Source organism: Penicillium griseofulvum (assembly GCF_001561935.1).
Source record: "Penicillium griseofulvum strain PG3 chromosome Unknown contig_86, whole genome shotgun sequence".
Taxonomy (NCBI): domain Eukaryota; kingdom Fungi; phylum Ascomycota; class Eurotiomycetes; order Eurotiales; family Aspergillaceae; genus Penicillium; species Penicillium griseofulvum.
The window spans coordinates 1,503,507-1,530,931 of record NW_024467473.1 but is presented as its reverse complement, the minus strand read 5'-3'; the positions used below and the strand labels follow the sequence as shown (position 1 = coordinate 1,530,931).

At 48.0% G+C, this 27,425-nt stretch overlaps 10 protein-coding genes across 10 annotated transcripts; 6 read left to right on the top strand and 4 right to left on the bottom strand.

The window, feature by feature from the left end:
• Window positions 1–19: 19 nt before the first annotated feature.
• Window positions 20–2,668, bottom strand: slx4 (the record flags this gene model as incomplete). Its single annotated transcript, XM_040791622.1, has 1 exon — window positions 20–2,668. One exon carries the CDS (start codon window positions 2,666–2,668, stop codon window positions 20–22), a length of 2,649 nt encoding a protein of 882 aa, XP_040645699.1.
• A 703-nt stretch (window positions 2,669–3,371) lies between these two features.
• On the bottom strand, window positions 3,372–4,031 carry PGRI_039080 (EKC/KEOPS complex subunit CGI121/TPRKB; the record flags this gene model as incomplete). Its single annotated transcript, XM_040791621.1, has 3 exons — window positions 3,372–3,671; window positions 3,737–3,859; window positions 3,921–4,031. 3 exons carry the CDS (start codon window positions 4,029–4,031, stop codon window positions 3,372–3,374), a joined length of 534 nt encoding a protein of 177 aa, XP_040645698.1.
• A 309-nt stretch (window positions 4,032–4,340) lies between these two features.
• Window positions 4,341–5,412, top strand: PGRI_039070 (Bax Inhibitor family protein; the record flags this gene model as incomplete). The annotated part of the gene is made up of 2 exons (XM_040791620.1): window positions 4,341–4,870; window positions 4,932–5,412. 2 exons carry the CDS (start codon window positions 4,341–4,343, stop codon window positions 5,410–5,412), a joined length of 1,011 nt encoding a protein of 336 aa, XP_040645697.1.
• A 1,076-nt stretch (window positions 5,413–6,488) lies between these two features.
• PGRI_039060 (RBM8 family RNA-binding protein) lies at window positions 6,489–7,079 on the top strand (the record flags this gene model as incomplete). The annotated part of the gene is made up of 2 exons (XM_040791619.1): window positions 6,489–6,734; window positions 6,852–7,079. The coding sequence occupies 2 exons, from the start codon at window positions 6,489–6,491 to the stop codon at window positions 7,077–7,079; spliced, it is 474 nt and encodes a 157-aa protein (XP_040645696.1).
• Window positions 7,080–8,139: 1,060 nt separating this feature from the next.
• On the top strand, window positions 8,140–9,774 carry PGRI_039050 (putative glycosyl hydrolase; the record flags this gene model as incomplete). The annotated part of the gene is made up of 1 exon (XM_040791618.1): window positions 8,140–9,774. One exon carries the CDS (start codon window positions 8,140–8,142, stop codon window positions 9,772–9,774), a length of 1,635 nt encoding a protein of 544 aa, XP_040645695.1.
• A 5,117-nt stretch (window positions 9,775–14,891) lies between these two features.
• PGRI_039040 (short coiled-coil protein) lies at window positions 14,892–15,464 on the top strand (the record flags this gene model as incomplete). Its single annotated transcript, XM_040791617.1, has 2 exons — window positions 14,892–15,193; window positions 15,281–15,464. 2 exons carry the CDS (start codon window positions 14,892–14,894, stop codon window positions 15,462–15,464), a joined length of 486 nt encoding a protein of 161 aa, XP_040645694.1.
• A 2,594-nt stretch (window positions 15,465–18,058) lies between these two features.
• artA (14-3-3 adaptor artA) lies at window positions 18,059–19,027 on the bottom strand (the record flags this gene model as incomplete). Its single annotated transcript, XM_040791616.1, has 4 exons — window positions 18,059–18,166; window positions 18,228–18,298; window positions 18,358–18,906; window positions 18,967–19,027. 4 exons carry the CDS (start codon window positions 19,025–19,027, stop codon window positions 18,059–18,061), a joined length of 789 nt encoding a protein of 262 aa, XP_040645693.1.
• Window positions 19,028–20,405: 1,378 nt separating this feature from the next.
• On the top strand, window positions 20,406–22,905 carry PGRI_039020 (uncharacterized protein; the record flags this gene model as incomplete). Its single annotated transcript, XM_040791615.1, has 4 exons — window positions 20,406–20,539; window positions 20,676–20,741; window positions 20,791–20,856; window positions 21,516–22,905. 4 exons carry the CDS (start codon window positions 20,406–20,408, stop codon window positions 22,903–22,905), a joined length of 1,656 nt encoding a protein of 551 aa, XP_040645692.1.
• A 232-nt stretch (window positions 22,906–23,137) lies between these two features.
• PGRI_039010 (putative nucleoporin Nsp1) lies at window positions 23,138–25,249 on the bottom strand (the record flags this gene model as incomplete). Its single annotated transcript, XM_040791614.1, has 3 exons — window positions 23,138–23,347; window positions 23,411–23,534; window positions 23,595–25,249. 3 exons carry the CDS (start codon window positions 25,247–25,249, stop codon window positions 23,138–23,140), a joined length of 1,989 nt encoding a protein of 662 aa, XP_040645691.1.
• A 459-nt stretch (window positions 25,250–25,708) lies between these two features.
• PGRI_039000 (DUF5102 domain-containing protein) lies at window positions 25,709–27,389 on the top strand (the record flags this gene model as incomplete). The annotated part of the gene is made up of 2 exons (XM_040791613.1): window positions 25,709–25,799; window positions 25,855–27,389. The coding sequence occupies 2 exons, from the start codon at window positions 25,709–25,711 to the stop codon at window positions 27,387–27,389; spliced, it is 1,626 nt and encodes a 541-aa protein (XP_040645690.1).
• Window positions 27,390–27,425: the final 36 nt, after the last annotated feature.

The window sequence follows — 27,425 nt, the reverse complement described above, 5'->3', positions numbered from 1 at the left end:
ACAAATAGCCATAGCCCTTTTACCAACTGGCGTTATTTTTCCAGCAGCAACATATCCCTTTACTTTCACACCATTCCCTGACAGACGCAGTGCCAACCTCGCGATCCTCGCCCACAAGTCCAAGCCCCTCGATATTAAGCCATGCTGTGAAATCTTCCAAGATGATAGGGTCATACATGAGGATCTTTTCATGCCATGTCGGTCGACTACGGCTACCACGGGACGATGACAGTGGCGAGAGACGAGGCTGGATGCGAACAGCTTGGGTGATCTGTGCAGATATATCCGCAAGGCTGATTTCTTTAGAGGATTCTGTTGTGTGCGTGCCTGTGAGGGATGCAGAGGATGACGGTCTTTTGACTGGAACCTTAGCGGAAACAACGTTGCGCTTGTTCGGACTTGGTGATGGTGTTTTTGTGAGGATATCCAAGGAGTGATTTTGTACCCGGCTGTCTGCCTTAGGTTTTGAAAAGATGTCGGTATAGTGCTTTTGCACTTGACTTGGAGAGGGAAATATTTCTTCTTCTGAGTCTTGGATCTCTTCTACATCAATGAATGATGCAGAAGTCCCGATGATAGGTCTCCCTTTCAGGTTTTTCTTTGGACTTGCCTGGAGATCGGGTTGTGAGGCAGAAGTTGATTTTGTCGCGTCAAGCAATTTTCTGTTCTTTATAGACGTTGCAGATTTGGACTTCACCGTCGTCTTCGCCTTCGCATCAGAGGTCGGGTTTGGAACATTGTCCATTTTAGAGGTAGGTTCTTTTTGCTGCTCGGGGTGGCATACAGGTTGGCTGTGAGAGGTAGCATTACTACCGTGTTTCGAATTCCAACATTGTTCAAGAAGATCGATCATCTTCTTGCGGCCCCTGACTGCCTTGAAGCCATAAGCGGACACCTGTTTAGACAATTCTGCGTCTGTAAATCCGGTATATTGTGGCATTGAGGGCGCCTGCGAGGCAGTTGACTGGGAACTAGCCGCTTCAGTCGGGTTATAATCGGTCCCCTTCACATGCTTTGCAGCTGTGGGCTTAACTTTGGGCATAGCTGTAACTGTAGGTGCCGGCGTTTGAGCCAGAAGCTGAGCTTGTGTGTCTGAATCCAGGCCCTTTTGGGTCAATGATAGCGATGATGGTCTCTGTTCTTGGGGCGAATCTATGTCGGCGAATTCAAGATCATACCAATCCTCCTGAAGAGGGTTGTAACTTGCTCGTTCCGGATTGTCATGACTCTTCTTTGCGGGGGATTCTCCCCCACCAGTCAAGTCAACCACGTTTAATGTTTCTGGTTGAATCAAAGATCCTTCGGTGTCCCTGGCGCCAACACACCACATATTCCTGGTACCTGCCAACCTTGATACAGAACGGGTAGATGATTCTTGGATCGCTTTAGCGTTCTTATCGGGCGCCTCCGGATATGATAGACCCTCAGAGACACGAATAGCTTGCTGAGTTTCTCGCAGCATCTGCGGCGAATCATCTGTTTCCAATTGACTGCAGGTACCAAATACAAGATCTTGATCATTCAGAAATTCGACAGCTGCTTCCGGGGAAAGTACAGTGAATGAAGGCTCTTTCTCTGTCTCTTTAGTCTTTCTTCGCCTTCCTTTTGTCGTTCTGATGTCTGGGAGGCAATCAATCACCGGCTCATCCTCTTCGGGATCAATTGTTGAATATTGCGCGGTCATGCGTGCCGTCAAGGTGGTAAACTTCTTAGGCTTGCCCTTGGATGTCTTCTTGGGTTTTCCCGATGCCATGTTCTCTCCTTGGGCAGATGTCTGATCGCTCGAATCAGAGTATCTTCCATTGAGCAATTCCTGAATTTCAGGATTGACCAACTCTATTCGGCGACGCTTTGTTGGTCCTCCGCCATTCGCATTCTGTACAAGGTCACGGGGATTGAAAGCTGACCCAGAGTAATTATAATCGGATAGCAACTTGCCAAACCCACCCGTAAGGTCCGGATAACAGTCTTTATCCTGGCTACCACCATCATTTACGGTAGCAATTTCCTGGTAAGCAGTCTCCCTTGGTGGTGTCCAGTCCATCCTTCTTCTCATTGCCTCGTCCAGATGCAATACCTCATTTCCCCCCAAAGCATGTGATTCCTTGGGGGCAGATTTCTCGGGCATGTCTTCCGAGGGGGATAATTTTGTGGCAACCGCCTTCCCACCTTTGCTGGATTTCTTTGCTGGATCGCCGCTTGGCTTCGTTACTTTCCCAGCCAGAGTCATGTTCCCCGAGTCTTTGCTCTTGGCATTCTTGCGAGAACGACCTTTGGCCGGTTTCACCGCATCATCCTTCGTGCCAACTGTCTCTGGCTGGGGGTCCCTAAGGGCAATTGTTTCTGGCGCATCTGCGGCTTTCTTCGCCTTCCGCCGCGGTTTGCTCAATGCAATTGGGTTGCTGGTGTCTGAAGTAGGGTCCTTCTTATTCGATCGCTTTTTCGGCTTCGTCACGTCCTCGCGACATTTGGTGCTCGCGGTTGGAGTGGGAAAAAACCGGGAGCGCGTATGAGGTTTGGACAAATCGGCTGCCGGGTGTATTTGTGGTGGCGTTTCACCTCGTGGCAAGAGATGAGAGACCTGTTTTGAATCATGCCTAGCTGGCCCTGGCGACCGTGGTGGATTCGGAGAGGACGATATAATAATCACATCTGCAATGCCGGCCATTGTTGCGAGTCGCGTCTTCGGGTGCTTTGATTGATCAGGGCGAGTCGCGTGTACTGCTTGAGTTTGCTATATCAGACATTTCCTAGGCAACGTTTATACCGAAGAGGAAAACAGTAAAAAGTGTATGCAAGTCATATGCTAGAGAAGTAGCCTTTCCGAGTTCAATATTTGGATGTCAAAGGCTGATCGCCCGCGGTCTTGGCAAAAATTGGAGTTGGCTACATAGTTCGGCCGGGCGACCAACTGCATCAATCTCAAAGTGGGTTCATATTCATATATTTGATATATTCATGTAGAATACTCTATGGGGTCGATTAATCAGTGTGAACAAATGTCTTTTTACTGTCCTATATCACACTAAACGGCTAGGATCAGACGTGTTGAATTATGTTGTATGAAAAACATGCACTTGTGGAATATTTCATTCAATTCATGATGATCTTGACTTCGTGCACTGTCACAACAGAGAGGATCTGAGGTATTCCCTGCCTAATGTCGGGCCGAGGAATAGTATATCTCAGAAAAACCATGCGACCTCCTTGTGACCGATGATGGGCATATTCTCCAAGCAATTTGAAGCTCAATATATCCCACCAGAGAATAATAGCACGAGTTGGAAAATGAATGTATTTCCCGCTCGTCCCATGGCATACTTTTGAAAATTTTGGTGTAGTGAATTTGGTTGCTTGATATAGGCAATTGGTCATGATCCCCTTAGGGCGATTGCACTCAACAAGGAATTTTCAAGTCGTTGCTTAGCCTCATCATTCTCCTTGGCAATTGGTGAAGGAAGAGCCCCTAGCTTGTACGCTTTCTTGATCTTGTTGATATCAGAGATTTCGGATAGTGTCTGATCATCGAAAGGCACCGGTGTTCCTTCAACCGAGCTCTCCAGGTGGGCCGCAACGGATTCATGTGTTATCTCCGGAGAGACAGAGACCTTGATCACCAACATGTCTTTGGTTGAATCGGAAATACCGAATCTACGGAATGATTCCGTGATCTAAGTCCGTGTTAATCCCAGCTCTAGTGGCAAACTTGCAGTTAATTCCTAAATTGGCAACCCACATTATTCGTCGGGTTCAATGAGAACACAATCTCGGAATGCACATTATGAGATTTCAGTCGATTGTGCATGTGATCATTAACTGCTCTGAATACTGCAGCAGTTATGTGAGCTCTTGACAGAACCTGTCACTTGGTGTTAGTGGTCTAGTACCTGTTTATAGTCCTCAATGACAGCTTAACATACCATGCTTGCATCAATAAATGCATACTCAAATTCCGTTTGACCGGCGAGGAGTCGACTTTTCAGAGAGGCGGCATTTTGAACATCACGATATAGAGCAACATGCACTGGCATCAATGGTAGATGTGGCAGGCTAATTGTCTCTAGACTTGAGGCCATGACTGAAATCGAATCAAAACCGAAAGTCAAAAGAAGATGACGTATTTGTAATCAGGCCAATCTGATAAAAAAAATAAAGTGAGCCCTGGAGTTAACTGTGAGTCTACAAACTCCATCCCACTTCTTGATCCACGTGACCAATTCTGGAATTTTCCGGATTTAAGCGGTCGCTGGCGGAACATGAGTAATCGCCTCCATATCACCCGTGGGTCCGACATTTAAACGTCTCCTCACTCTCGACTCTTGACTCTCCCCATCGCAAACATGGCTTTCTTCCTACGGCGCCCGTTCGCTGTATCCTCGGCACTTCGCCAGGTCCCTAAGCTCACAAATACCGCTCGATTCATTCACAACTCTCCCATCAAGCCCACTCAAGCGACGAAGCCTCAGGGAGTTTCTTCCTCGATTTTCGCCAAGTCCCGACAGAACTTCCAAAATGCCTTCCGCCGTACATACATGCAGCAGAGCTTCAACCCTGCACAGGGTGGTAATATGACCCAGAAACTGGTATATGGCGCTGCCATTATTGGCGGTACGATTATGGCAACCAATTTCATCTTCAACCGTGAAACAAGAGAGGACGGCGGTATGCCTGCTTACGAGCAGAGCTACTTGAATGAAACTTTCATGCACACTGGTCTTGGTATTGGTATCATTGGTGTCGCTGCTCGCGCCCTCCACATGAGCGGCTGGTCTTACCGTCTTATGGCCATGAACCCGTGGCTTGTCATGGGTGTCGGTCTTGTTGGCAGCATCGGCTCCATGTATGGCACTTTCTACACTTCCCCAGATAAGTAAGTTTTTTTTTTGCCTTTTTGGTTTCCCAATGGGAAAATGAGCTAACCTTTGAATTAGCTACGTCATGAAGTATGGCTGCTGGACTGTCTTCAACCTTACCCAGGCTGCTCTTCTTTCCCCCTTGATGTTCATGAATCCTGCCATCCTCGCTCGTGCTGGTCTTTACACTGTCGGTATGATGGGGTCAATCGCTTTTGTCGGTGCCACTGCCAAGCAGGAGAAGTACCTATACCTGGGTGGTCCCCTTCTTGCCGGTGTGACCATCGTTGCTCTCTCTGGGCTCGCCCCCATGGTCCTCCCTGCTACTGCCACCCGCACTCTGATGTGGTCTGAGCGCCTCTGGCTCTACGGTGGTCTTGCTGTCTTCGGTGGTTTCACTCTCTATGACGTGCAGAAGATTCTGCACCATGCTCGTCTTGCCGAGCGCGGCTTGATCAAGCGTGATGTGGTCAACGAGTGCGTCAGCCTCGAGTTGGACTTCATCAACATCTTTATCCGCATGGTCCAAATCCTCGGTATGGGCAACAACCGCCGTTAAGCTATTTTGTATCCACTTTATTAACTGGATAACCTGACCTCGGTTTTTCCAACATCTCTTTTTCTCAATCATTCGACAACCCCTGTATTTGAACCAATTGTTTATTATCTATTTTCCTTTTTCTTCTGTTTTCTTTTTTTTTTTTTTTCTCCTTTCTTTGGTCTTTCGACGGTGATGCTTCTTCCTACGGGCAAGCGCAGCTAATCGCTGTCTTGTACTTGCTGAGAGACATAGAACAGACAGGGTAGCGAATACAAATCTCCACTCCCTTGGCATCTCTGCTGCATATAGCATATAAAAACATAACTAACGATGATTCAAGTCTGCAAGCCCGAGATTTGAAAGAGAGAAAAGAAGCCGGATAAGCCGCCAAAACAAGGAAACTAAATAGCAACCACCTACTATTCAACCATTCGGTAGTGTAGTCTCAACATGTATAACAAAAATTACTTTTTTTGGAAGAGATTTAATACCATGACTAGTTTTTCTTATCTAGAACGACACCATACTACCTAAAGTTTTGTTACTTGGACTTCAGAGCATGATAAGAAATATCATTTACATCCATGGATGTACAGAGTGTTTCAAAAATTCCCAAGCGAGCCCGTAGGCCTACTTGAAGTAGTCAATTTGGTAGTTTTCAACTAGCAAAAACACGATCTCGGATGTCTCCTCACTGATACGTGTAAAACCCGTGCACTAGGATGGAGAAGAAAAGGAAGAGGAAGTTCTGGGGGTAGGTAGGGGTATTTATACTTCTTCGGTTGCCGCGGCGGCAAACCCTTTGCAGGCAGCGATGCGTTCGCAGGCATCTGCACTGATTACAGCTGGCTTCGACAGCAAATATCGTGGTGTCAAACTTGCTAGTGCATTGAACTCAGGTTGGGGTCATGTGATTGCAAGCTTCTCTTGGAGGTGAGGTTGTCCGAGACCGCCCAATAATACCGCCCAATAATACCGCCCTCCACCCTCTGCAGACTTCAGATCGCGATAGACCGCTACAGACGTTCAGACTACACATCTCAACATAATACCAATACAGTCGCACCGGTTTTCTCGCACATATACCTCACAATATGTCGAATGAGATGGAAATTGACCCTCCTGTCGCACACGACGACACTCCCGAGCAGTCAGACCGCAGTTTTGAGCCACGCACCCAGGGGAATGCAGTCGCTGTGCGCAGTATCGAAGGATGGATTATTATCGTATCTAATATCCACGAGGAATCGTCGGAGGAAGATGTCACCGAACTCTTTGCGGAGTATGGTGAGATCAAAAACTTCAGCTTGAACCTTGATCGGCGAACGGGTTATGTCAAGGTGCGCATCCTCAATCTCAGAACTACCTCTACGACCCTGGAGAATTTCCTTTTAAAATATGGGAACTCTTGTCAATAACGTTCAATGGTACGATTGCTAACACCACTATTTCGGCAGGGCTATGCATTGATCGAATACTCCACCCTCCCCGAAGCCAGTGAAGCTATCAAAAACCTTAACGGTTACAAGCTCCTCGAGCAGACCCTTCGTGTCGACTATGCTTTTGTTCGCCCGCCTCCATCAGGCAAGAACAAGAATGGAGGGCCAAAGGGCCGGGCTACTCGGAATCGCAGCAGAAGCCCTAACCGGAGTCGCAGCCCCGAAGCTGGCGGCGACCGGGACTAAACCTTTTCAATGGATGGAAACGATAAAATTTGACCTGCATACATTGCTTGTGATCTTCCATTTGATACCTGGGCTTTGCTTTTGTCGCATTTTTAATACCTCGCACTGTTTCGTTCGAACCTTTACCCATCCTTCCTGCCAGAACCTGTCTACAAACGGTGGACATATCATCTAGTATTCGCCGGCACGGCCCCTTTTCAATCGAACCTGTATGGGTCACAGGCCGAGTGTGGGTGTACATGGGACACGTACACACACGGGGTACGTGCCGGCGCCACGATAGATTGCCACAATGGTATGGAAATTTGCTCTTAAACTCTGACTAGAAATATACTGACATGGACTCAGAAATTAAAGGCTCTTTGATGAAAATTGAAAATTGGTCTATGAGCATCTGGTCAACAAAGACAACCCTGGACCCCAAAGCCCAGCCTCTGGGAGTAATGTACATTACGAAGAATGGATTTTTTTGGTTATGTGACCTTTCATCTACCTAGTTGTCAACTTAATTTAAGATGAAATCAAAAATCGTACATTAGTACTCTGTAGTATAGATGGAGTATACCCATGTAGGATCCCTCGCGGGGTATGGATCATGCGACAGCCATGTGGCGCTGGAATAGAGTAAATAAATTATTTTTGGACTTCGGGGTTAGTATTGTATGGTCAGAAGGCTCCAATCATTCTTTCGGGATGATAATAAGGCTCTAATATACAATGAATTAACCCTCACCTGGCACTCGTGACCATCTCCCGTGAGGGCTCCAGAGCTCCAGGGCTGCCCAGACTGGTGACTAAGCTTAACCCTGCCCGGCTCCCCATTTTCCCCGCATGGCGCATGCGGTTATCGCTCTTCCTCGTTTTTAGCCGCTTTCATTGCGCACTGTCTCTACCCTCTATTCTTATAGACGGACTCCAAAATCCTGTGTCTGGGGATCTGATTCTGACAGGATATATTTCCTGGTGCAGAATGGCTCCCCAACACACATATTTTACCCCCTTGGGGCTATCACGATCTCTATACCGTATTCTTATGCTATGCTTCCTATCATTTTCAATTATGGCCAATGCGCTGGCGTATCCATCTCAGGAAATTTTGGGAGTGCCTTCATCTTCCAGTTCGGTTGATAACCCCTCAAAGGAGACTTTCTTTGGAGGTACTGGGTCAGCGCCGGAAGGGTCGATCCACGACCCCATTCTGAATACCTTGCAGGATCTTATCGCCGCCTTGCAGGTGATGCAAGACAGGTACTTTGTGCTATGGCAGGGCACGTGGCCGACCAGCATCGATTGGACTGCGGCAGTCTTAGGCACACACGTTTCGGCAGCACTATCATCTCTAACCTCAGGTCCGCTTGATATCCCCGACACGGATGAATTGCAAGGATTATCCTTTTTCAGGCTTGAAAATACGGTCAATCGGTTTTTCAGCCATATTTCTGCGTTCTACTTCGGCGAAAACTCTTTCAGTCTTAGAAACCAGGCCTACGATGACATGCTATGGGTTGTGTTAGGATGGTTGGAAAATATCAAGTTCCAAAATCTCCACTCGGACCTTCACTATGTCTCCTCAAACAACGGTTCTGGAGAAATTTGGTACGGTACCCAGTTCCAGAACTCTGCTGCTCACAGAGCACGCATCTTTTACGAGCTCGCCTCCGCTGGTTGGGACAAAACCCTCTGTGGCGGCGGCATGATCTGGAGCCCATATCTGATGCCGTACAAGAATGCGATTACGAACGAGCTGTATATCTCCGCAAGCATCGAGATGTATTTGTACTTTCCCGGAGACCCCATTGATGCCCCGTTCCTTGTCGACTCGCAGGGTCCACAGCCCGTACGGAAGAACCCGCATAACCCTCTTCACCTCAAGGCTGCAATTGACGGGTATGAATGGCTCAAGAATTCAAATATGACTGGAATAGGCGGTCTCTATGCAGATGGTTTCCACATCAGTGGCTGGCAAAGTGCATCGAATCCCGGCTCAGGACAATGCGACGAGCTCAATTCTATGGTCTACACTTACAATCAAGGAGTCGTTCTCAGCGGGCTGAGAGGACTCTGGCTAGCCACGAATTCACAAGCCTATCTACGCGACGGTCACGAGCTTGTTCACGAAGTACTACAGGCTACCGGGTGGCCACATACCTCCAGCCGGCAATGGAAGGGACTTGGCCGCGGAGGTGTGCTCGAGGATGCATGTGATTCTCAGGGGATCTGCTCCCAAGATGGACAGACCTTCAAAGGGATATTCTTCCACCACCTGTCTGGATTCTGCCGGCCTCTTCAGCCGCAAGAGAAGCGGTTCCTAGCGGACGCGATCCACAGACATGCAGCAGATGACAACTGGGCCGAAGTCTATGAGCAGCATATGAAACGATGCCGCGCCTACGGACCTTGGATTGAACATAATGCGAAAGCTGCCCTAGTGACTCGCGACAAAGATGGCAAGTTTGGTACCTGGTGGGGCCGCTCATATCATAAGCTGGATGCCAACGAGATCGTGGATAGCAGCACTATCCCGAATGGTGCTGTTGATTACCGCAATGCCGATTCTGACCTCAAGTCCTCGACCACAGGCTCTACGTCGAAGGACTACAATGATCGTGGCCGAGGTCGCACAGTTGAAACCCAGTCCGGCGGCATAGCTGTGTTGAGAGCTCTGTACCAATGGCAATCCTATGATGAGATGTGAGTAAAACAATCGATAGGTACAAATTGTGGGTCGGCGTTGGTGTTTTTGGCGGTAAATAGACACCACTCATTGCATCCAGGGCTTTAGGGCTCTTTTGTACAGCCTACCCTACACAGTCTATAATTACTCGGAATCATTATCATATCCTTCAGGTTCAGCATTATCCTCCCAGGACTCTAAACACAATCTTGGCGCTCGTGCTACGTCTAGTTGCCATTATGCACAGCAGGAACTGCTTTCATTGTTTGACGACTTCCCCGACACTTGGAACTGCCGATCAAAAACAACATACAACATAGTACTTTGTACACACTAGCCTTTTAGACTAGTCCTGCAAGGATCTCACGTCCCGCACTGATCAAATTTCCAAGTAGGATGATTGGTAGATATGGATCCCCACCTCCCACATTCTGCCGATAGATCCATTTCCACAAAGCACGCAAAACAAAACAGGAATCCATCCCGAAAACCGGATTGCTTGATCGTCGGATCTGCAATAGGTGGGCACTGGTAAGCGGGCTGGGAAGTATGTTGTATCGATGTTATGTGTTATCGACATTGCAGGATATTTTGAGGTTAGCGTACAACAAGAATAGTCGGCATAAGCAGCCTTGTGGAGACTTTTCAGTAGTCCTTCCATTGGTATGTTTAGTAGTCTTCTCAAATATTATTCTATTTAGATAGGTCGACGGCCAAAAAAAAAGGCGTAAAGAGGCTTTGCGCAAACGACTTTTCTATGTATAACCTTTGACAGATGTGGCTATCCGATGTGATGTGTGGAGCACATCCGGAACGTAGTTGACCAGTCTGTAGTGATTCGGCCGTGGAGTTCCTTCAAATGCAAAAATGAAGTACCCAAAAGAGTTATGAAGTTTACCCGACATAATCCATAAAGGCCCTCCGGACACCTGTGGCGGCTTGGCCAGTTGACTCGTAGTCGAAATATCCAGTGATGATACACCTTTTCCCTTCATGTTGCGAGACGATCAAAGGCGGGGGAAGAAAACAACTGAGAGACAGCGAGGAAGGAAGTGAGAGTTTCCTTTTACAAAGTCGGAAGGGCCATATAGATCAGATCCATGGATTTCTCGTCATCTAACTATCTAGGTACTACACATTCAACCGGCTACAAATATTCGACTGCTTCTCAGCCATAAGTGGCCAAACCGTACCAATGGATTCAATTGGAATTATTTCCTGCCTTCTTATATATTCCACACCTCCCAGGGGGCCGCGAATGTAGCTGAAAAGCCGATTCTCTAGGTATGCTGGGGCCGGGGGAGGTGATTCTGATACTTCTACTAGCTCAGTAATTAAGAAGCTTCTCAAACTAAGAGCCCTTCTTCTATAGGTATAAATAGCAGTAGTAAATATTCGTAATAAATAATCTCTCCACTATCTCCTACTACGCTCTGGCTCTCATAAGTAATTACCATGTAGTCATAAGTATCAGTCGCCAACGCCACCCATTATCTCAAGTAAGATATCTACAACATAGTATTGTTCTACAGGCTAGCTTATTTTCACATACTGAATGGCTTCGGCATCCTATTTAGGTTACTAAACCTAGTTGGACATGTAGCACTAGTACTAATTACATGGATAAAACCGCCTATACGATCACGATTATACCCCAAAACACCACGGACAACCGTAATTTTTCCGTTATCCCTTTGGATTACACTATTTTTTGTTTCTTCCACGGTGAACCCCGTTAGGTTGCCAATGATGTTCCAATGTCTACTCACAATAATGTGAGACGATGTGAGACATAGTTCTTCGGCACACTGTCCTAGATACATTGATGTTCATGGCTATGTATAGCATAGATATTAAACTCTATACTAGGCTTACGAGGCGGGGATATACTTTGGAAAGCAGATATTCAATGTTCAATGCATGGGATGATCGGAAGAAGCCCTTACACATAGTATATTATGTTGTACTCCGTACTTCCACGCTGACTATAAACGGTATTAGAGCGATATACTTTTGACATAGCACACTAAAATCTCAAGGAATTCTAGTCACGATGATTGGACCTAAAATATCTTGAATCGAAGAAAGACATGAAGGTGACCACTAAGAACACAAAGAGGGGCAAAAAGAAGCAAAAAGAAGGGGGATGAACCCACTCTAGCGTGCGACTAAACATCCTTGACGCCTCCTCCGTAATGGGGGGGGACAAAAAAACGCGTTCGTATAGGTGGGGTGTTCGGGACGACGTAGGGCACGAATCAACCAGACGAAACGCACTTGCAGATCGGCGGGTACTTGGGTTTTGACCATCATTAGCTTTCTTTGGAAGGCCCCGAAAAAATAATAAATAAAAATCCATCTCAAAGTGTACGATATGCGATGTAGATGTCTCATAAGGATAATATAAAAGTATTCCGTAGTCATGGTCTGATATTTGATTTGTCTCAGTTGCCCCGGCCACGTTTTTTTGGGGACCACAGTTTGATTCAATATAAAAACCAGTACACTATAAATACCCAATATTAACTAGGTTATTATAGATTACGGCCTAAAAAGAATGTCACACGCACACCCCTCATGGGCTTCGGTGAAGACAACTTCATAGTTACACTGTTCAGATACTAGATACGGTATTAGGCCTGAGCGTATAACTGCCTAGGACTAAAAATCATCTGACAACGGGATCCAGGAACACATCTGGTTTGATAAGAAGGCTGTCACCGAACACATAAGCAAAGCCAAGACTTTCCAAGATTGGGGGCAAAGATTATGTATGCTGTACGTAGAACAATTAAGGATATTTCCAACCTTGAAATTTAATATTTAGTCTTATAGCGCTAACCCTGCACAAATAGCTTCAAATAATCTGACAAGGGCGGAACACTAGTACAAATCCCCGGACCTTGAAGGTGGCGCCGGCAATTTTAGGGTGCCTTAACAATATATTGCCGGAGCCGAGGAGCAGATTCCTTCTCGCACTCAAAATGATTTGCTGAGATCGGCGTCTATGATGGCACTCAGTTTCACCTCCTTTTCGGCTAGCGACTCATCAAATAATAACGGAGCATGTCATAATCTCATAATCCACGGGAATGGATCGTCTGAAGCCCAAGCGTTGGGCGCACATTGGTTAGGGGAGTGGGCTAAGGATGGGAGATGGTGACTGGTCGCGGGATATTACGACAGACCTTGGGGGGGGGGGGGGTGGTGGGTGTGTGTGGGGTGGTGGTTGTGGTGTGTGTGGAGCAACAAAATGCAGTGCCACTGAACTCTTTCTCCTGATAAGTTAATTTTCCCAATATTCTCAAGTGATATTGAACTGTTTTTTTCTACAACAGTTTCTTTTTGGTGGCGGTGGAGGCGGCTAACGAGGGGCGAACGGGGATTTATTCTCGGATCTGTTTTCCTGCTTCCGAGCCTTCTATATTGGTATACAACATATAAAAAAAAACACCCTTGTTTGGTCATTGGGAAGATCTCATAAACAAGTACCGTTTCCCGGGAACCTTTGTTCGGCCGATCTTGCCCAAGGGCGGCTGTATCTACCCCTTGGTATCTTCGTCACCGTACCGAGATAAATTCTACATGCACGGAGTAGTATATGGAGTAGGGAGTACTATTCCTCATACTCTAATAGGGTTACTTATACATATGTACTTCGTACTTTGTATAACTACGATGTATATCCGGCGTGAGAATTACGTTGTAGGGGCCAATGATATGGCGTCATTTGGCTCTGAGGCTCGATCGACATTGCATGCCCCCCCCCCTGAAGGACGGGGGTATGGCCACATGTGCAGTATTGTAGTATAATACTCCGTACGTTAATATACAATATAAGATCAAATTTTAATTCGATTCATTCCCCAAATTTCCTTACCCGATAGAATATCCGAAATAGAATGCAGGAAGACCCAAATTACCGGGCCAAGTGAGCTTGGATCTTAAAATAAAGAAAATATATATAAACCATACATTTGTGCTACAAACTATACATTGTAGAACATTGTTTTTATAATACGTTAAATGACGGTGGAGAGCGGAACCGAAGAGGAAGTGTGTACCCTATGATGTATGGAGTACCGAGTACTTGAACGGACCACGGCGCAAATAGGGAACAGCGGTGTACCGGGTACTTGTCGGAAAAAGATGTGGAAAGGGGAATCCAAGGAGCCACCCGTTAGTTCCTGAACGCCTCTCATTTCTAGAAAATCCCCTCTTTTTCCTTTTTCTGTTTATTTTATTATAAATTGTATATTTGAAATTTATATATTATCTTTATTTTAGCCCGCTATCTATGTAATTATACGTTCACGTACTCCGTACGAAATACATACATAGGGTAAAAAAAATAAAAAAGGTTGAATAATAAGAAAAGAAAAATATAAAAGAAAAAGAAGATGAAAAGAACCCTTCAGGATGATCCAAGGGACATGGGTTCCTCCACCTACTGAAAAGGTGCTAAGATAGACAATTATACTGGAGACTACATGGGTACCACTGGATACCGTACCCGTCGCACCACAACTCAGGTCACTCTTCTGTACCCCCTCTGCCGTAACGCCGATACCGAAACTCTCTTGAAAGTTCCTTTTTCCCTCAAAGCTCTTTTTGGTGTTCTGACTCCTTCTCTCTCTCTCTTCTCTTTTTTTCTGTCTCTTCTCTTTGAAAACTATTTCGACATATCTAACCTCGATCCTGCCTCCCTTGTGGCCAGCCTCTCTTTCCGGAAAGAGGGAGAAAAAAAAAATTCCAAGACCTTCCCTTTGAAACCCACCTCCGGTTACCATCTCTCTCCCCTCTTCCCCCAAACCTCGAATTGCAATAATCTCAACCCACGCGTTTCGAAATTACTCGCCCTGTCAAAGAGTCGGCCCCGGTCGTCTTGAAAAAATTACGCAATCCTCTCCTTTACGACTTTCCGCCGACCCGGTAGCTACCTCAAGCGTAACACAGATTTCTCATCTGGGGTACATCGCTAGGGGTAGACCGTGGTCGTTCATCAGCCGCTTTTTTTTTCCTCCGGCCTCTTTTAATCCGCCAACCCCAATCGCGGGAGCTTGATTCTACCGCCATCCTGGACCTCCTTTGGATTCCGTGTGTCGCGAGCAGTAACCCTTATGGCATCAGACACAGAAATGACTGAAGCCTCTCCTGTTGATACTTTGCCGCACCCAAACGACAGTGGCCGCATGCATATGTCATCCCTCTCATCGTCTTCTTCTATATCCGACGCAGAGACCGACCGTCGAGGCCGATCAGAACGTCCGCGAATGGCGAGCCGCAAACCCAGTGCTTCGATCCTTGTCCCTCGGGACCATCCCGAAATTGAAATTGAAGAGGAAGAGTTTCCCCCAGATGACGCTCGCGCTATGAGCCCACGACGCAATTCTGCCGATCTGGAGCGTTTGGGCAAGGAAGCCCGACAGACCCTACAGGAGTGAGTTTCAAATGCTGTTCTAGGCGTTTTGCTACTGGACTACGCAAATTCGAAGATTTTGATAGCTAACTATATGAACTATAAAAGGCAAGCCAAGGCTCTCCAATCATCCCTTCAGGCACTCGCCGAACGTATTGACGCGGTCAAATCGGACCATGATAAGTTGGAAACTGAGAACAAAATTTTACAAGACTACATCGGTGGTCTCACTCGCAACATGACCAAGGGCGAAATGACCCGCAGTACGAAAGCACGCAAAGCGCAGAAATAAACCGGCTTTCCGAACAGAATGTCGCAAGGTGGCCGAATACCTCATCCCGTGAACGTTGATTGGGAGGGATTGCCTGTTATTTTTGCAGCAGGGGGCTCCATGCGTTACATACGGTCGCCGGTTTTACCGAGATTCGATTTATCTTCACTTCACGACAAATCCCTGGTCAACGGATTTCTCTTCTCGCATATTTAAGTGGTTTGAGAGAAGTTACATGCCCAGCGTCAGTATGTCACTCATAAAACGGCAGGGTTATGATTACAACTCTCTTTCTGTAATGGGGGGTCAGCATTTACCCGACAACGGCCATTTTCTCACACATCACATCTGCCACCCGACTGGTTCGAGTGGCCCCGGAACACCACATTTCGGTCATTTCGGTTTAAACGCCACAAAGTCATCATCACAGCACCCCTGTTCAAGGATCGACTGCTGAACCGGGGAGGCTAAATCCGAATTTACTCAAGGGGGGAACTTCAAGGGATTGTTCGTGACATCATTGCATGCCTCGTACGGCCCGCCACCTGACTTCTTGGCATTTTGATTTCCTGGGGGTCTTCATTACATCATCTTGTCGGTGTGTGACCTCCAGGGCTTTATTCTATAAACGCAGTGTTCCACTCTGCCTACCTTCAACCCTGTCGATATTATTGGCCCTTTATTTTTTTTTCATATTCCTCACTCTTTTCATTCGGCGTTTTATTTTTGTGGCGGCTCCGTGAACACGTTTCACTTGTACTTTTTTTTCCTTTTTGTTATCTTTCGATGCATAGCACCTTGGGCGTTTCGGGGACTGGGACTAGACTCGATTTGATTGAATGGCTCTTGCTGGAGCATTTGAAATGTTTCTTCACGGGCATTGCATGGTGACGGTCATCGCCACAACAGAACGGCGTGGGAAGTGGAAAGCATCTTAGGGGTCTTCTGGGACAGTCCATTTATCTTCTTATCTTTTCTCACATGCCTTCTCGATATTCGAGGGGCTCTGTACATCCGCATTTCAACTTTTTTCCTTTATTTTCTTCTACTGTGTCTCCACTGGACTGACTCGTGTCTCTGCATGTGGAGACAAAGATGCCACTTTTTCGTCATGTTCGTTATCATTGTGGCTCTATTTTTGCTTGCACTTGACATACCCAGGAGCGTGCATGGTTCAAGTCCTCCGTTTTCCCTTTATTGTCCTCATACCCCTTTTCGTCAAGCCCATATGGCTGGTAGCATTGTGGTTTCGACCATAGCAATGGAAACTATTTCAATTGAGATTTATCTTTTGTAGTTCTGTACAAAATGCATAAAACTTCAGATATGAGGAGACAGATAACCAGGTGTGATTGAGAGCAATACTAGACGCACCATCATCCAATTACAGACAGTGCAGCATGCATACTTCATGAAGAAAACGACGATCAACTGCGATGTGACACCGGTAGGCGCACATAAGCTCGATAGTGCCCAACTAATACAGCCACTGATATCATTGCGGCTTTGTCTGCAGACACGGGCATATGCATGTCTGCACACCCCCGGTCAAATATATAATACCCATCCATTGTCCAAAATAATTCTGAGTTGTATTGTGGATCTGATGTATCGCTTAGATTATCTATTCTCTTAGTTCATAGGGATGTGATGCATACTCTCATTTTGCTAATTGGCATGGGATTTCTATTTCAAATCATTGTGAAGCATGTAAGCCGACAGATTTTGATTAAGGATTTATTTACATATAGTTAGTTGTTCACGTGTCCACTGATCAGTGACCATATCGCCCACGAGCAGGGCATGAAGTGTTGTGGACAAGCCGTTAGTTGTTGGTTCAGAAACAGGATGAGAGCTCATTATGGTAGCTTCTTTTATCTGAAACGGCCTAGCTTACTCGGGACATGACAGCTTGCCATCTACTCTGCGGCATTCTGGGCGATGGACGGAGACTCATATACATAGTCATCCATGCTCCAAGTACAATGATTCGCAAAGTATTACTGAGACACCTGGGCAGTGTACGAGATTATCTTCGAAATCACATCTAGTGAGAATCAAAACGCCACACGGCACATATACGGGGAGTAGTCAATAGGAAATGTGAAAAGCCAGGTTAGGGATCAATAGGGATGCCCTTATTGAAGTCCTGATAAGGAACTGATTTGAAGAACTTCTGTGTGTGTATGTGTGCTGGGCTGGGAGAGTGCGCGCAAGGGGACTCTTTGGGTAGTTAAGAGGCAAAGTAGACAAAATAACAAGGAGAATGAAAAAAACGAAAAGAGGAGACAGGATGGATATCCCTCAGGGCAGAGAACACAAGCGCCGGGCCAAAGCAGAAAGGGCAAGTAGGCAAGTAGAGAGAAGATTTAAGGCAAAAATGGCCCAGAGAGCATCGACACCCAAAGGTCAGAATGTTTCTCACACCGACCCTCGCGAGTCTCTGTGATACTATAAACCAACAATCGGCCCGATAGATCTCATCGTCCTTCCTCCTTCGTCTCCAGTCTATATCCTTGTACTAGAAGACCTGTCGCGCGCTCTCTTTCTCTCGGTTGCTCCATCCGTCCTGAGGACGCGTGTCCATCAACAAGGTCTTTTTAGGTGTTAATCATTTACTCGGCGGCGGGCTTCTCGGCCTCGGCGGCCGGAGCCTCCTCCTTCTTCTCAGTAGGGGCAGCGCTCTCAGAAGTGGGGTCAGCCTCGGACGAGGTCCAGAGGGTCTGGAGGGAAATGCGGGTCAGAAAATGAACGAATTGAATCAGCAGATGATTTCACACTTACCAGGTTGTCACGGAGGAGCTGCATGATGAGAGTGGAGTCCTTGTAGCTCTCCTCGCTCAGAGTGTCGAGCTCTGCAGAGAAAATGTTAGCATTGGCCAATGCACGTGGCAAAATCTGCATTCAAACATACCAGCAATAGCATCATCAAAGGCAAGCTTAGCGAGGTGGCAAGCCTGATCGGGGGAGTTCAGGATTTCATAGTAGAAGACGGAGAAGTTGAGGGCAAGTCCGAGACGAATGGGGTGGGTAGGGGCAAGGTCAGTGGAGGCGATCTCGGTGGCAGCCTTGTAGGCCTCCAGAGAGTGGTTGGCAGCACCCTTGCGGCGGTCACCAATGGCGAACTCGGCAAGGTAGCGGTGGTAGTCACCCTTCATCTTGTGGTAGAAGACCTTGGACTCGCCGCTCTGGGCGGACTTGATGAGGTGCTCATCCAGAACATCGAGGATATCGTCGCAGATCTTGGCAAGCTCGGCCTCGATCTTTTGGCGGTACTCCTTGATGAGAGTGACCTGGGACTCGTTGCCCTTGGACTCCTCCTTCTGCTCAATAGAGGTGACGATTCTCCAAGAGGCACGGCGGGCACCAATGACGTTCTTATAGGCGACAGATAGGAGATTGCGCTCCTCAACGGAGAGCTCAACGTCGGCCGAGGCGACGACCTTCATGTTCTCGACCATCTCTGCGTCGCATTGTTAGGGATTTATGCAACTAGACGATCTAAATTTGTGAGGAAACCAACCTTCATAGCGCTCAGCCTGCTCAGCGAGCTTGGCGAGGTAAACAGCGTCTTCGTGAGCCATGGTGAATATGTGTTTTCTACAGTGCGAACTATGTTAGCCAATTTTTTTTCTTGCATATGTTTTCCTTGTCAGATTGGTAATGTTTGAGATGAGGGTTGAAAATCACGCCATCGGGATAGTGCAAGTAGTTGATGGCGAGGGGTAGAGATATCGACCCTCGACCCCCTCTCCCAATATACGAGAAAGGGCCCGAGGTTCCAGTATCACGTAGAACGTCTCTGAATCAAATATGGGGACTAAAGACCGAAGACCAAAGACCCAGATATTTGGCCGATCATGACGATCGTGGCGGTTACAGGGCCCTTGGGTCTCTTCCCGTGTGTCGTTGGGGGGTATCGCAGGAAAGCGGTCGCGGCAACGGTTCAACAGGTAAACAAGGGGCCGAGAACATGTAGTTTCCACTGTAACTTGTGATGCGATTCCATTTGAATTTGGGGAAATTGTAGTTTTCAGAGTGTCTCTTCCACCATGATTTGTTGATATGTGTGGATTTTGCGGTGATGACGGGGCATAGAAATAGGGCTAGGAGAGGGCAAATTCAACAGGAAAACAGGAAAACAACTGACCTGGTTTGTGAAAAGGGAAAAGAAGGTAATAAGAAATAGCGAGATGGAAAGAAGATTGGAAGTGAGAGAGTAGGGAGTTGAGAGAGAGGAGGTAGGAGGAAAGGAGGGGGGCAGAAGGCGGTGTTGGGATTTACCTGAACAACCCACTCTTATTCGGGCTTTGTGTATTTTTTTTCTAAAAAAAAAGGGTACTTAATGTCACTTGGACTTGTTTCTATTTTTTGAAAAAAAAAATTAATTAATTTTATATAAAACATAAGTATTCAAGAATATATCACTGTTAGCCATTTATATACACAAATCTTCTCTCATCGCTTCTGTGTGGTTCGGTGGGCCTCCTACAGCGTCATCCCCCATTCCATATCCGCCAATCGCCCGGGGGTTCCTTACTTACGCCTCATTCAATATGATGGTTTTGTAGTCTAGAACATGGGTATATAATATAACATATATGCTTTACTATTAGACTATGTATATATATACATATATTAAAAAGAAGAAAGTAAGTTAGTAAATTAATGTGTATCCCTGTGATCAAGTATACCTGTAGGTGTAAGTGGAAAGTCGAATGAGAAGGCCGCGACTTATCAGAAATTTTTGTTCACATGACCTAGGCTCTGACATAAGCTTGTATGAGCTGGAGGTCCCAACCTTACACTTCCAAGATTGGGCCATCACATGATGTTTCTTGGCGCGTAACGTCATTTGCTATAAGCTTGCCTTACTTTAGCCCTGGAGTTCTCCTCGTACTTTGTCAACTTCCCATTTACTCCCATATCTCACTTTAACTCTCTACCATCGAAATCATCAATATGCTCCGCCAATTCGTCCGTCCCGCCGCCACTGCCAACCGGGCAGTCTTCACCCGCTCCTTCTCCGTAGCTGTTCCTCGCATGGGCGAAGGTGACACCGGTGCTCCCCGCTCTAGTGGTGGTGCCTCTTCCGGGTAAGTGAGATGCAGGTTGACTGCGAAACTTACACACCCCGACTTCAATTACAACGAGGAGATTGTTCCATGTCTGCCTTGCCGCAGTTGGATGACATCATATCCGTATGATCGCTAACATATTCCCCTCTACCAGTGATGCCTTCACCAAGCGTGAGGCTGCCCAAGAGAGCCTTTATATTCGTGAGAAGGAGCTTGAGAAGTAAGATTTGCAGAGCCGAGAATCAGACTGGAGCTAACTGGTTTGATAGGCTTGCTCAACTCAAGAAGAAGATCAACGAGCAGCGCAAGCACTTGGATGAGCTGGAGACCCACATGTAAGTGCAAGTCGGGAAATACTATCCTGTCTATTCCCATTTCCTGTTAAATATGAATAGTATAGCTGACTAGTTTCTCTTTAGCGATGGCTTGAGCCGCAAATAAGCCCCATGCATCCATTCTATCTTATGTCTAATATGAAGCGCTACTCCAATTGCTGTGTATAATACCACCTCCACTCTAAGGAGCCATCCTGCTTGCCTATCTTGAGATCGTGCCGTTTTCAGCGCCTGTTCCTAAACAAGACATCTCTCTGTCATAGCATATGAAGTTTCTCCACTATTGTGTGTATAGTGCCCAGTAGCTTGCTTGAAATATCACTGGGAAGACTCAGCATCAGTCCATGTACAAAGTTGTAGGCTTAATATACTACCTATACGTATTCTCTGTCTTTGTACAGAGCGCAAATAACTTACAATTTTTTTCCCTTAATAATATTACGGGTTTAAGAAAACATCAAATAACCCGAGTAATTTGTTACGAAGGTGTAAACAATGACATCGTAAACATTGTACGATAATATAAGCTGTCTATGGGTACGCCAGCGGTCTCCACATAAAAAATAAAGCGGGACCGTCCAACTACGAAACACCTTCCTATAATCCCACGTTCGCACCCTTGGAATGAGAATGTAAATAACCCCTGAATTTTGGTCTAGAGACACATACCCCACCATGACTCTCTTCGTCCTACCAAATGAGCTTCTGCTAGCCATAGCAGAGGCCCAAGACTCCCAAAATGACATGAATGCATTTGCAAGAACCAGTCGCCGCTGCTATATCCTCCTGAACTCCTTCCTCTATGCCTACAACGTCCGAAAGCATCAAGCTAGCGCACTCCATTGGGCAGCAACCAAAGGACAATTAAGAACAGCCCAAGAATCAATCCGACAAGGAGCGGAGATCGAATCGAAGAATATTCAAACCGGAAGATCGCCATTGATACAGTCCACTCACTGTGGCCATGCAGACATTGTTGCGTTGCTGTTGGCACATGGAGCCAACCCGCATGCCAAAGGCGGCTGGGGACTCCCCCTAGACGCAATCACATTGGCTGTGGCCCACAATAAAGCAGCCGTCGCTAAAATTTTGCTTGATAACGGCGTTGATGTGAACTCGACGGGCTCCAGGGCCAGCCTATTGCATCTCGCGGCTGAGAAACGCCCCACAAGCCGCGAGGCAGTAGCTAGAGTTCTTATCGAGAAAGGTGCCAAAATGGAATCTATGAATTCCTTGAAACAGACTCCGTTGCAGGTAGCGTGTCAGTCTGGCTCCGTGGAAGTGGCCCGGTGTCTAATAGAAAGCGGTGCTGAATTCAATATACGGGATCGAAGTGGAATGTCGCTCCTGCATCTGGCATCCTCTAATGGAGTCGAGACCGCCAAGTTGCTGGTGGAGAAAGGAGCCGATATTGAGGCAAAAGACGAGAAAGGCGAGACACCGCTGCATGTGGCATGTTGGAGCGGCCAGGTAGAAACAGCGGCGTTCTTGCTGGATAAAGGTGCAAAAATAGAGGCACAATCGACAAAAGGGAACACGCCATTGTTGCGGGGGGTACTCTGGGAGAACACCGTATGCAAGAACCTGAATCCACCCTCCGTGGCCGCTCTCTTGCTGGAACGAGGTGCGGATCCAGGACGGGGAAATGATTGTAATATCACACCATTGCATTGTGCGACGTCGAAAGAAAATGCAGGGCTTTGCAAGATATTGTTACAATATGGTGCCGACCCAGAGTCAAAAACTACCAATGGCGTGACACCGCTACACAGATTAGCGCTGAATGGCTCTTTTGATTCCGCAAGGCATTTGTTGCAGAAAGGCGCTGATGTACAACCAAGGGACAGCCAAGGCAATACGCCATTGCACGTGGCAGCGAAGAGAAATGATGTGAAATTCATTGAGTTGCTACTAGAGGCAGGCGCTGACCGGCTGATCAAGAACCGCAAGGGTCAGTTGCCTATACATCTATCATCAGAAGGAGCAGAGAAATCAAGGAAAAGGCAGAAAGAAGTGATGGATCTTCTGGAGACTCGGTCCGAACATTAACATTAACAATAGTGACCAGAAGGACATACTGATACAAGAAGACTTTGTCAATCCTATTGCATTGGATTTTACAAAGGTTCAAAGTTGTTAATCACAAAGCGCATGCAAGCATTTTATTGTGACCGACTATTAGCATTCCCTGACTACAACAGAACATTCCCCCAAAGCACATCGAGGTGCCAAGTAGCCGATAACTCCGAGTTCAAATCATTAGAAAAAACCATCCAACCCTTTACCGCCCTTGCATGAACGAGCGGTAGAAATCATCAGCGGTGTTGTTATTGCCCATACCATTGTTAGGATAGCCGTATCCGAGACGGGCAGAGATCGATTGGCCTGCTTTTTGGGCGGCGGCAACCTTAGACTGCAAGTCTGAGGTGCCTTGGTCGATGACCTGCAGCTGGGACAGGTGCGCGTTGAGAATGCGAACAATCTGCGAGATCTATAAAAATGCGTGAGCTAAAATCACCAAGGAAAAGGGTATCGATACTGATGTGTGACGTACCGGCTCATCTGCCTTGTTGGTCTTGGTCAATGTGGATGAAGCACCGTTGACCTCTTCAATCATGCTGGTAAGATCCTTGCCCATTTCATCCAAGCGTTCCGAGAGCTTCTCCGCGAGTTTGTAACTAATGGCCATATTAGCAAACCCATAGATATCAGGATGTTGTGTTGCGGGTTGTACTTACGTTGCCTCACGCTCCTGGTCGGGTCCTTGAAGGGACTCTCCAGGGCCCACCTGCTTGGTAACCATCTCGTCGACTTCGCGCTCGTATCGATCCAGCCATGAGCTGAGCTCATCCTGTTGACCTTCAACTGCTGACAATTGACGCTCAACCTCCTGGGTAGCTCGATCCGCATCAACAGTACTGCCGTACAGCTTCTGAACTTTGGTACCATTATCCACCAGCAAACGGTCCCACTCGGAAACTTTTTCTGCCTGCTCGCGGAAGTCCTTTTGATATTTGCCGAGATCTGTGGCCCATCGGGTGATGATCTCATCCATGGTTTTGTTCTTTAGACGTGACTGAGCTGGAGGAGCGGGCCCCGTAGTAGACTGACCAAGGGCGGAGGCCCCAGCTGGAGCAGCGCCGGCAGCGGTTGTAGTCGAGGCAGGGGTCGAGGCAGCAGTCGTTTTAGTACCAAGGCCGCCAAGGGTTGCCGAACTGGCGGAGGTCGCTGGTTGGGTCGAAGACGTAGCAGCAGCTTGGCCGAACAAGCCCCCGGTAGGTGCAGCAGGTGTAGTAGTAGCAGGCGCGGCAGTGGCCGCAGTACCTGGAGTAGTTGTGGGAGCTGAGGCCCCAAACAGTCCTCCTCCAAGAGGAGTTGTTGCCGGAGTAGTCGAGGGGGCAGCTGTCGATGTGGCACCTCCAGTGGAAGGGAAAAGAGACTTTTGAGGTGTAGCACTTGACGTGGCCGGGGCTCCTAGTGAAGGAGTTGTGTTTGCGGTGGAGGCAAGAGGGGTGCCGAGGGCCGGGAATGCAGACTTCGGAGCGGAGTCGCCGGCGGGAGCAGCCATATTCTTGAACAGAGACGATGTCTGCGAGCTTTGCGCTCCACCCGCGGGTGCAGCTGCGCCGAAGAGTGGTTTGGAGGTAGTCTCTGCGGTATTCTTAGGAGCGGTTGACTCGGCTGGCTTGTTTGCACCGAACAGACCTCCGCTGGGCGCAGCAGGTGTTGCGCTACCTCCAAACAGCGGCTTGGTTCCTCCCCCTCCGAACATATTGTTAGATGGCTGCGCTTGTGAGGTAGTAGGCGTGGTAGATGATGGCGCTGCGGCGGGGGTAGTCGAGACCCCGGGTTTCGCACCCCCGAACAAGCTGCTGGGTGGGTTGGATGCCGGCGGGGGTCCAGCAGGGGTGGTGGAGTTGTTGCCAAACAGAGCGCTTCCCGCGGGAGCAGGGGTAGCTGTTGAGGCCGCGGTGCCGAACATGCTTGGTGTGCCTGCGCCACCAAACAGTGCATTGCCAGTCTGGCTAGGTGTGGTCGATTCTGCGGGTTTGTTGGGAGTCTGGTTGCCCGCAGCGGTGCCGAAGAGCGAGTTGGACTGGGTGCTAGTTCCGGATGGAGCCTTGCTGCCGAAGCTGAAGGCCGAAGTACCGCCGTTGGTCGCATTGGAAGCGCCTGCATTGCCGAAAGTTGGGGTGCTTTGACCAGTTGCAGAGTTTCCTCCAAACAGCGACGGCGAGGCGCTGTTGCCGGTGGACGAAGCTCCAACATTACCGAAGAGGCCACCACTAGACGCATTGTTATCCTTATTGGCGCCGAAAGCATTACCCGCGGTGCCGAAAAGACTTCCACTAGAGCCACTAGTAGAGGCCGGGGTGCCGAAAGAGAACGCCATGGTGTTGGTGATCGAGCTTGAAGATTGACGAGGGAAAAAGCTGGATGGAGAGAAAGCACCAGCGACACACGGAGCAGGGGAGGTAGCCTGCAGAATGGATCAAAAGATCCAACAATGAGAGAATGGAGCTCTTGGTTGAATGGGTTGAGATAAAGAGCCTAAAAGGGGAATGAAAAAGGCAGGACAAGAAAGTCAAGACAATAGACAATAATAATTGGAAGGAGTTTGGCAAGCACGCGCTGAAATTGTTACGCCTGAGATACAAGGTGTCAATTATGCCTGAATAAACTGGCCAACTTATTGATATCTGGTGCCTAAGGCAGATGTGTTCTGGACTCACATCGATCGCAGGGAAACAAGTCCTCACTGCACACTACACACGGCCCCATTGCATTTTGAATCATTCAATCTCTGTGTGCCCCTTCTTTCATGTTAACACCCTGAATTCAAGCTGCAATCATGTCGGAGGGGCCGTCCGATTTGTCTAGTTCGCATCTAGAGCCCCCCAGCAGGACTACGGAGATGCAAGATCCAGGAGCTGGCGACCATAGTACATGACCCTTGGATATAGTTCAAATATTTGTTCAAAGCTGACTTTTTTTTAGCAGCTTCTGAAAGCGACGATGAACACTTCTCAGATGCCAGTGAAGGCAATCCCCAATCACTCCCACGATCCGGTCGCACTTCCCCTGTTCCCCGAACGCGAGTCGAGAGGGTTGACAGCAGCACCCAGCATGGCGAGATCCCCGGCACCGCAGCATTCAAAAAGAGAGAACAGGATGCAGTTCCGGACGAGATCGAGGTTATTCCGGAAGGCTCAAACAGCCAGACGTGTTCGCCCGCAGGGCCAGAGGACCAAACCATGAGTCCTGAAGACTTGCCGATTCCACGCACAGTGGTTGAGAAGGTGGACCCAGATGAACTTAGCCATGGCGAAGTCCCCGGCACTCTGGCACATGAACAGCGTCTCGCCGATGCTGTGCCTGATGTGGTGACCAAGGCTTTAGATTCCAAGGACAGCCCAACGCCGTCAACATTTGAACCTACATCTTCCGAGCTTAATGGGTCTACGACAGACATACCTGAGACCCGACTCGAGCGGGTAGATACAATACCCAGCGAGGAAAACCTGTCACCGCACCCACAAGCTCATACAAGCTCGACAAGTGACACATCACCCGATACGGTAGAAACCGTCCCGGACGTCTCAATATATGATACAGACCTGAAAACCCAAGACCTCCCATCGGAGGATGACATGAACGACGACCATGGATATGAAAAGCAAGAAGCGGGGGATGATTTCGACGAATTTGTAGAAGAGCAGGAAGATATGGGAGATGATGATTTTGGGGATTTCGACGACGGCTTCCAAGAGCCCAGTGCAGAGGAAGCTCCAACACATGAAACTACGGCATCTCAGCAAGCACGCGCACCTCCACCTCTTACCGACTTCAACACATTCAAATCCACCTCCGAACTCCTCGATTCCCTTCAAGACACCCTCAACCTCCTCTTCCCCGCATCCCAAGACCTAAGCTCTCTCACCCCCGTCGAGCCAATCCCAGACTCCACAGCGATCTTCAGCACCGAGCGATCGCTCTCGCTATGGTCTCAGCTCGTGGCACCACCACCCCTCCAGCCTCAAAATTGGGTGAAATCCCGCATCCGTCGACTATTCCTTGTATCCCTGGGCGTGCCCGTTGATCTGGATGAGATCCTTCCAGCCTCAAAACAGAAAAAGCTCGTTCTCCCTTCTATTGATCTTGAAGGCACCGGGGCAAAGAGCCCCGGCACTCGATCCGACAGTCAAGTCCGTAAAGAAGAAGGCAACGAAAACACTGAAAAGGGGCAAGCCCCATCCCGCCAGAAGGCTACTCCGCGCCGCGGCGCACCACCGGCGCCAGAAATAGACCTCTCGGCAGTCCACAGGCTGTGCGCCACTACCGATGCTGCACTAGATGGTCTCACGGATTCAGAGTTGAAGCTGCATGTCCAGGAATTAAATCAGGTCACCCAACGTGCCAGTTCAGTATTGGAGCACTGGTTGAAGCGGCGGGATGGTTTGATTGGCGAAAAAGAGGCTTTCGAGGGTGTCATTGAAAACCTCGTTAGTCATGTTAGGAGAGTCAGAAAGTAGTCTTTCCTTACTCCAGGCACTTGGTGTACTATCTAA